This window comes from Meleagris gallopavo, chromosome Z (assembly GCF_905368555.1).
Source record: "Meleagris gallopavo chromosome Z, MGAL_WU_HG_1.1, whole genome shotgun sequence".
Taxonomy (NCBI): domain Eukaryota; kingdom Metazoa; phylum Chordata; class Aves; order Galliformes; family Phasianidae; genus Meleagris; species Meleagris gallopavo.
Window position 1 is genome coordinate 9,607,092 of NC_139435.1, and position 9,783 is coordinate 9,616,874.

Genomic DNA, 9,783 nt, shown 5'->3' on the forward strand with positions numbered 1-9,783 from the left:
CATTTTCTGAACCAGGATCAACAACGAAAATCAACACATGATGGAAAATACTCCTTAAGCAAGAAGGATTTTCCAAATACAGATGAACTCTGGGACTACTGTCGGCAGCTGAAATTGTTTTTCTCTTCAACTGTTAATCACAGCTACCCTCAAGGAGATTCAGATGGATTGCTTTCTTCTCCTAGCCCAAGAAGAAACTGAGTCAGCACTATATGGATTCAGCTCTCCATTGTTTTTTGCGTATAATTGGAACAACATAGAAGAAAAGGCAAAGTATACCAGCAGAATGACATTTGCTACTGTTAGTTTACAAAAGAAGCCACCATCAGCTTGGAAACTGAAACCAATCAACAGAAAAAAGATTTCTAAGCAGAATTGCGGGGTAGCATTTTCACTGTAAATCAAATGTCAGCTCTGTTTACTGGGATATAGGCACAAGCTTCTGCCTCTTAGTGAGTGTGAACTTAAAGGCAGGAGTGACCAAGGGGGTAGAAGCGATGCAGTGGGAAGGCACCAACAAGGGTCTTTTCCATGTCCTCACCTTAGCACAAAACAAAGCCACTCCAATCCCCCCAGACCATCTGCTCCCCATGCAGTGACAGGGATACCAAACACCCAGCAATAATTCACACATCAAAAGTCATCTCAGGACTCGGGGCACTGCGGCAGAGACATAAATGAAAGATTAAACTCAAAGACTGAAGAATTCAGCACGGCATCAACCAAAAATGAAAATTAAACAAGAAAGAAGTATCAGACATTCCTTCAGCATTGCATGCGGGCAATCTGAAATGCGATCTACCCAGGCAACGTTTCTCTGCATATGTGTAAATCAGCAGTATGGGTGACGCAAGGTATGGTGCACACATCTGCTTTGTGTGATCTTGTTGCACAGCAACTGCTTTGCAAACACCGTAACAGGAAGGCTCAGCTAACAGTGCTAGAAAAGTTGTCCCCTGGTCATGCTGGTCCTGTTGGGCAGTGGCTTTCTCATCAGTCTCTGGACAGTCCCGAGCTGTCCGGGATGCCTGTCAAGTTTTACCTATTTCTCTGAATGTAGTTTAAATGTTTCGTGTTCAACTACTGCTCATTGTGCCATGGTACCACGAGGGCCTGAGCAGTTAAAACATCTGCCTGCATCATATTCCTCTGCCCTCCTGCAGACCTGCATGTGGGAGGGGACAGATTTCCCAAGTCAAGGCAGCAGAAGAGCAGACAGGCGGTCAGGGGAAGCAGCCGTGGCTCTGCAGCATTGCTTCAAGCAGTCAGGAGAACTGGCATCTCCTCAGGGTGCGTGCGTGTGTTTTCGTTTGCTTTCAGCTGATGTTTTGTTTGTCTGGGTTCTACTTAAGCAGATGAAGTCTGGAAGTGTTTAAGTTATACTTCTTTGGGATGTGGTTGTCTCCCATCACACACATATCTGTTGCAGCAAGCTGGAATTTCTCTTCTCATCTCTTTACCTCTTATCTTGTTTCCTGTCTGTTCTAAGCCCCCGTTTTTACCATTTTCCCTTTCTCTCCTTGTTGCTTCATGCCTTCATCCCTCAATCCCTCCCCCTTCTGCCCCATCCCTCCTGATGCAGAACAACCCCTCTCCAGGGGTCTCTGCACCCACGCCATCCTACTGCCAGCAAAAGTGGCAAAGCAGCCTGACCTTAGGGAGCATACACAACGCTTAGGATAATTACCAAAGTTGTATTTTCCTTTGGCTGCCTATTTTTATTACATATTTTGTATCAACCACGGGAGGCCCTGGGGCTACTATTTTGTTTGTCTGGAGCCTCTGTGCTAGACGCCATGCCCGGGAAAGTCAGTTCATATTTAACCCTATATTCAGCAGATGAAAACCATAATGTAACGCACCTGGTTCTCATTATTGATCTAGCCACAAAGGGGGGCACTTATCACACAGCTCGCTCTCTCTTGCCAGTTTTAAGCTTCTCCCGTCTGCTTTGATGTGAACATCAAAAACTTCCGGACTGCACGAGCAGCTAGCTGCCAGATCTCATCCTTTAATTGTACCAATTTCTACCTTAGTGCAGCACTGACCGTCATTATGAAGTGTTCTGAAGGACCATTAGTTATACTGGCTTATGTGGGAGTGAGCTGTCTGCACAGAGGAGACACTGCCCAGTAAATCCCCAGCACCTATCTGTTTTGCTGCTGCAGACTCTCTAATTCACCAAAACTCAGAAAGAGTTAAGGTCCCTGGTGCCTAAAGGAGGAGGGACCCCAAAAGTCATGGCCACCCAACTGCTGTAACCTGCAGATAGGAACACACCTGTGGTGATGCTCTTAAGCAGCTGATACACCAGCTGAGAGCTACGTTCGTGCTCACAGCCAAGGAAATAAAACCAAGCAGAGGGCTGACTGCATTAAAAGCTGCAACACCTTCATGTGCTTCTTTCTATGCAACAGGGAGAGGAAAATTGTAGGAGAGTGGAGACAAAGAACATACCATCATCATAGCTTCCACAACACACATGTGGTGTTTTGTGGAAAAGCGATGTACCAAATTTTAGTTATTACTATGTAAAAAAGTTTACCTCTGATGGCAATTTAAAGTAACATTACTTACATATATATGCATACGATGGACATATGTAATTCAATCATAGAATCATTAAGGACAGAAAAGACCTCCAAGGTCCTCTAAACCAATCATCAGCCCCCCCTCACCATGCCCACTGACCGTGTTCCTCAGTGCCACATCTCCATGGTCCATGGACACCCCCAGGGATGGTGACTCCACCACCTCGCTGGGCAGCCTGTGCCAGTCTTTCAGAGAAGAAGTGTTTCCTAATATCCAACCTGAACCTCCATGAACATGGGTGTGTGTATATATATACACATACCCATTTTATGCATAAAATTTTTCTAAATTGGTGTCTCTTATTTATCTTCTATCTTTGTTACCACACACCCAAATATATACATACAAAGCAAAGGAGAACACTTGGGCTTGTTACATGTCTTCATGAACAGGACACGCGTAAACCTGGAGGACAGCACACGTCGTGGAGATGTGCTTGATACGGAGTTTAAAGCTTTGCACCTGCACATCATGGGCAGTTTGAAAGGATGGATAAATTAATATAATAAATTCTGACGCTCATTTTCAATCCGACTACCAGGTACCTTATCTCAGCAGTTCTAACAGGGTACTCTGGCATGTTTCAGATACTGATGCTACTCTGAGTGATGCAGCTTGTGGCATTTCAGCACTGAACTACGTGCAAAAGAAGAACTCTTAAGTTTATGGAAACATAAGGAAATTTGTTTGGCAGCAGTGGAATTACAGCTGTTGTGTATGTTTGCTTTTCTGAAACAAAAACAAAAATGAAAATCTTATCCTCTCTTAAATTTTCAGCAAAATTTTGTTAAGGAGTGCATTACCCTGAAAGAGAATTGGAGATTAAGCAGCGCTTTGCTCTAATCAGATAAATTTCTTGTTTACAATTTTATACTGTAATGTAAATCAGTGCTCTTTCAATGCTATTAAAACTAAACTGATGAGCAAAACTTCGGGGGAAAGCACAAGAGCATCAATGAGAAAACAAGCCTCTAAAAAAAAAACTTAAGAGACGAGATGACAAAATCTCAGGCTTGCTTACTCCAGCTGAGATCAGTACTGCATATAGCATTTTTTCCTGTTTGGAGGCTCACAAAGTATCTGGGAACCAGGAATGGTGCGTGGTCCCCAAGGGCATATTAGTGAAAGCGCTGCTCTCTGGGAAGCAGCTACACTACAGTGTACTCGCAATCACTTTTATCTTCTAAGAATGTGATCTTCTGTCTTCTAAGTGCAAAATGATGCCGTGTATAAAAAGAGGAGGCTCCACTAGCAGTATGAGTGTTCAAGAGAGGGAAAAAAAAACTTTTCAGGGTATGTAATTTCTGGTTAGCATCAGGATCGAGTAGGGTATCCATATATGAGTATTCTCTTCTGCTGTGCACTGGATTTTTTTGTGTTTTGTTCTGAAGTCTGCTGCAGACTTTCACAGCAAAACTGAAAACCTGATGTGTCGCGAAGGTCTCTGTAAGACACATTTAACTGAAAATTATCAGAAGCCAACAGTCTATACAGAAACAAATCTGTGCTGCATAAATGACCCTTTGCTTCCAAAACATTACAAAAGCTACTGATGAACTTCTGAGCTAAATTTTAAGCTCCACAACATGGCCGTATCTGCACATACAATGATGTCCTCTAATCCACAGCAGCATCTCCTCATTGCTGGTCCTGCAGGACACCGACTGCATGCAGAATTAGAATCACAGAACTACAGAATCGTGTGAGTTGGAAGGGACCCTAAGGCGTTATCTGGCCCAACTCTCCTACAACGAAGAGAGACACCTACAGCTCAGTCAGGTGCTCACAGCCCCTCCAGCCTGACCTTCAGTATAGAATCAGAGAATCCTTTGAGCCAGAATCGACATTTACACTGGGATATGACCAGATACCCATATCCTTCACTTCTAGCAAAAGAAACAGGAAATGGAGAGCACTCACCATGATTTCCAAGAAAGATGGATTATTTTTCTCACCAGACCAACTGTCTGTTTAAAAGAAACAGTTCTGTCAACTTGATTTGCAAGTTGAGAGGGGCCTAGACAGTGTCTTAAGCTTCATAAAAGAAGAAACACATCTGTGCACCTTGCAAGTGTTCTTCCAAAGCAGACAGACCCAGGTTGAAATATCCACCTGTCTGATTCAGGGCAAAAACCAGACAAGCATAGGGTCCTACCCTGCTCTGCACACTGCTTTTGTTAAATAAGACCTTCATTTTTGTCCACAACTTCTGAAAAAGAGTGAAACTATTTATCTCAAGTCTATTTACAGCAGTATTTCAGTATCTAGCAGACAACAAGTGACTGACAAATAATTTGCTGCCAACAAATATTATCTGTATATTGTCATTTGGAAACATATTCCCTGCTCTCACTGAAGGTAATATTTAGATCTTCTACTGTACAACAGTTAGCAAAGTGATCAGGTTTTAATAGCTCTTAAAAAAAAAAAAGATATTGTTGAGTTTCCTCCACTTGGAAACATCACCAACATCACCATCCCCTTGCAAGAATACACTGCTAGAATAAAGCAAGAAAATGCCAACTCCACAGACGCTGTTTTTACACACGGACACATCCCTTTGTTATCACAGACGGGATAGACAGAGTTAAAGCCCCTGAAGAGTCATTAGGGTTGGAAGAGACCTCTAAGTCCAACCCCAACCCTCCACCATGCTCACGCACATCCCTCAATACCACATCTCACAGTCCTTGGACACCTCCAGGGTCGATGACTCCTCCACCTCCCTGGACAGCCTGTGCCAATGCATCACTGCTCTTTCTGAGAAGAAATGTTTCCTAACATCCAACCCAGCACTGGAGTTTTCACCCAGCATTTCACTTTTCACCCAGCACTGGAGTTTTACTACTACACCCTGTATGCCCACCTGGAGGGGCCATCAGTACCAATACTTTATGCAAGAGTTTAAATGAGATTTGTGATGAAAAAATGCTGTACGAGCTCCAACTGCTTGTTGCATCCGTTCTTCTGTACTCTTATGAAAATAAATACAGAGAACATCTAAAAAAATACGAATCAATCCAAGCCAAGGGCCAGACTGCACACTTTCAAAAATGAAAAATACATCTAATTATGTACAAGGTTGCTATGACCACAGGGAGAAATGCCAACATACTCTCAGTGCTTGGCCCTGCTTTTGGCTTGGCCCTGCATTTGGCTCATTTATATTCATGAGTAAATCTGGTAAAAAATTTTCAAGAAATATTTCTTTTGTGATGAGAAGATGCTATTTTTTACTGAAGTGCTCTGCAAAACATGCTGATTTTCATGAAAAAAAAAATTCAACAGGAGGAAAAAAGAAGAAGAAATTGTGTTCAGTCAAGAGTTTATGCTTTGGAAAACCAACTTTGCTCAGGAATTTTGACATCCGACTTCAAATATACTCTTTTTTTATTTAACTTCTCGTATAGCAGACTGTAATGAGCAGTGTGCTGCCTCGTGCCTGGAGTGGGATGGCATGAAATAGAGCTTGTGTCAATTTGGTTAATTTAGTTTGACTTAGGAAATGAATTAGACATGTATGATAATAGCTAATAGCTTTAAAAGGCATAATGTCAGCTCCTACCTCTAACAAAATATTGAAATCATGACACGATGCATAATTATTGTCATTGTGAAACCGTGAAAATAAGAATCTTGGAAGACAAAAATAAAAATTCTGAAGTTTAAGTGCCAGAAAATCAGAGTTAAGCTTTTCAGGAACCTGGAGTGAAAATTTCCTGCAGCCAAAGGTGAGTTTCACGTCCAGCTGAAGTTTTTTAAATGTTCGGTATTGCGCCCAGAAGTGAAAACAGGAGAGTAAGGCCCCTGAAAGTCCAGAAAAATCATAGAATCATTAAGGCTTGGATGACCTCAAAGACCATCTAGTCCAACCACCAATACGTCCCTGCCATGCCCAACATGGTGAAGCCCATCTTTAGGCAGCACCGGCTTGTCCAATGCTTGCACGTTTCATCTTGCTATCAGCTCCAACCTCGAAGTACCAATTAACATAAACTTAAAACATCCTCCATGCAATGCTTCTCTGCTGAGCCGCACATCTTCATGCAGGAGATGTTGCCGTGCAAAGGAGGAGAGCCCAGAGAAAGGGATGGAGCACTCACACATTCCCAGTGCCAGACCCTAGATAAAGGTCACTATGTGGACCTTTTTCCTTTTTTCCTCCTTTTTTTTTAAAGATGAAACTGTCCTAGCAGCCACAGACATAGACAAACTTCAGAAACACAAACCACGACAACACAGAGTGCAATGCAGTGATTTGGAAATGCTCACCCAGGTCTGTGTGGGCTCGGGATGGTGAACACCGTCTGGGAGTGCAGGGGGGAAGGAAGGGAGGGCTCAACAGAGCAGAGCCCAAAGGTCAGCAACACCTCAGCGAGGATGAAAGACAGCATGAGCGGACTTGGCAGCCACAGTCCTGCTTTCTTTGCATGGGGAGCTCAGCAGCCAGTGGAGCCTGTGAAGTCCTCCTCTGCTGTGCACGAAGCAGCCCCACTTCTCTCAGAGGGATGTGGGAATGTGCAGCAGCAAGGATGCAAGTAGCAGGATTATACTCTGTATTTCTGCAGTTCCTGCTCCAGAATTTCAAACAGCCTTTCCCAGGATGGGGCCCTGGGCAGCCTGATCTGCTAGGGGGTAATCAGTCCATGGCTGATTTTTATGGTCCTTTCCAACTCAGCCACTCTACGGTTCTACAATTTGGTGCTATTAAAGCAGGTGCTGCCTCTCCTTCATAGGGAGAGATGAGCAAAGCATGGGCTGCAAGAATGCTAACTGCTGCTCAGGCAAAGGTGTAGCACTTTCCCAGGTGCACAAACAGTACAGCGCTGCTGCATTATGAGTCTGCACCAATCAGATACCTGCGCCAAAGAGAAGATACCAGGACCCTGGGAATAAATGAGGGATCTCTGTAACACTTCTCATGAGCACCAGTGTGCCTTATCATATTTTTGGTATACATACGTAGCTCTTGCACACGCAGGCATACACACACAAGCAGAGTGCAGAAGACTCCACAAAGCAAAGCCTCTCAAGCCTCTCACAAGAAGCAGCCTTCATGGATGAGAAGTCTCATCTGCAGGATGGAGCTAATCAGAGGACATTAGTGAAGGGATATGTGTATGCTCACGCTTTGTGTATATTTCAATGTATCATCAAGTGTTCTGAGACATTTATCATCCTTACAACAGCTTTAAAATTATTCTGAAAAGCAGATGATGTTTCTCAAATACACAGTTTAAAAAGGGAAGGGAAGGGAAGGGAAGGGAAGGGAAGGGAAGGGAAGGGAAGGGAAGGGAAGGGAAGGGAAGGGAAGGGAAGGGAAGGGAAGGGAAGGGAAGGGAAGGGAAGGGAAGGGAAGGGAAGGGAAGGGAAGGGAAGGGAAGGGAAGGGAAGGGAAGGGAAGGGAAGGGAAGATTGGGGTTGCCCTGAATTCATTTAATTGCAGAGCTCTCAGATGACTTCTCCCTCAGAGCCGAAGCACTCAGTGATTCTGAAGGTCTGATTCATCCACCTAAAAACGCAAATGGCTTCTCGTTGGGGTGAGCACGGCACATTTCCCTGGTCATTCTGTGACTGATACAGCTCCACTGCCCTCCTGGCTGCACCCATCCGCATCGACGACTGACAGCCGGGGTCCAGCAGCCAAACCCCACGCACCCTCTCCAGCACTGCTTTGGAGGTGACACTGGCAGCGTTACCCAACCTTTTCCCCGGACAGCAGGGGAGCTGCCAGCGGAGATGCCGCACGCCGTGACCGAGCTCCCCGTTCCGCAACGCCGGCGATTCGGAACGCCGGGTGGCTCCGCGTGGGGCAGGACAGAGGCGAGCAGCTCGAGACGGTCACGCTGTGCCCCCGGTGTTAACGCCGCGCCCACGCGTGTGTCCCGCGGCTCCGCGCTCACCTGAAGCAGGTGGTGAGCTCGCCCGTGGGCTTCAGGCACGGGTAGCGGGTGGTGGCGATTTTGTTCTCCGAGCAGACTTCCCTGTAAGACAGGGCGCCGGGTGGAAAATCAGAACAGTGATAGGAAAGGAGCGCGGGGGAACCCGCGGCCGGGGGACACTCACCTGTCGCCGTCCTGCGGCTCCTCCCGGTAAGTCCAGGCGTGCCCCAGCGCCAGGAGCAGCAGCAGCCGGAGCGAGGCCAGGCTGCGGGCCGGCCGCCCCATCGGGCCGCCTCTCCCCTGCGCGCCGCGCCGGCTCTGCCCGCCCCGACCGGCGGCGGGGCTGCGCCGAGAGCCGCTCCTCCCGCCCCGACGGAGGGCCGCCCCCCGCGGCCGCCAGATGTGCCCGCGGGGAGGGGCCGCGCCCGCCCAGATGTGCCGGCAGATGCGGCCCCGCGGCGGGGCGGGACCCCGGCAGATGTGCGGAGGGAGTCGGGGGGACCCCGCGGACCCAACTCGTGTCCTTCGCGGCCCATGGCTGCGGGGAGCGCGGGGTAAGGGGTGGGGATGGAGGGACAGAAAGTGATAGAAAGGGGAAGGTGCGGAACGCCGGCGGTGATGAGCGGCCCTCGGTGCACCGTCACTGATGCTTTCCAGATTCGGCTTTATCTCACATCTCTTTCCCAAAGGAGCAGTGCAGTTCAAAGCATCTCTGCTGGGACTGCTGTTTACCCCTCTGAATGGCTGCCACTTCCCTACCATTCATAAAAAGGAGATTAGCAACGACAGACTTTGATAAAGTACTACATCGGCTCTGGCTGCTGTATCATAACCTGCTTTCACCCTTAAACTCCCCACAAGAAAACCCACAAAATGACGATGGCTTTGCAATCCTTAGTCAGCTATATTGGCTTTGGTCACTACATAACTACCTACCAGTATTGAAGACTTTGGGGAGCTGAGGGTGTGTGAGGCAGCCCTGGTGCCACTTTCACCTGTAGGATGAATGACCTCATTTACAGTTAGAATGCACTCACATACGTATTGTTACAGCCAGGAAAATCGGGGATAAGCAAGTAATGAACTGTAAAACCTATGTTAAGCCATCACAGAATTAATAAGGGGATGTGAGGGGGCTCAAGCCATTTTGCCTCCTATTTTTGGCTGGGCCACAGGGAATGTTTGAACAAGACACTTTATTCCCTCAATGCCTCAGTTTCCCCTTCTGTAACAGGAAGACCATAATAGTTAAAATAATGCAGATCCCAATCTACGATTCAGCTACAATTAAGCTGTTAACCCCTTTGTT

The 9,783-nt window shown here is 46.6% G+C and overlaps 1 protein-coding gene across 1 annotated transcript in view; it reads right to left on the reverse strand.

The window, feature by feature from the left end:
- The window catches only part of CCBE1 (collagen and calcium binding EGF domains 1), a 90,202-nt gene extending 81,364 nt beyond the window's left edge, over positions 1-8,838 (reverse strand). The window contains exons 1-2 of the mRNA XM_085212604.1: positions 8,659-8,838; positions 8,496-8,576 (exon numbers count right to left, since the gene is read on the reverse strand). Coding sequence (XP_085068730.1) covers positions 8,496-8,576; positions 8,659-8,759 — 182 coding nt within the window. The 5' untranslated portion in view covers positions 8,760-8,838. The remainder of the gene's footprint in view (positions 1-8,495; positions 8,577-8,658) is intronic.
- Between the last annotated feature and the right edge of the window lie 945 nt (positions 8,839-9,783).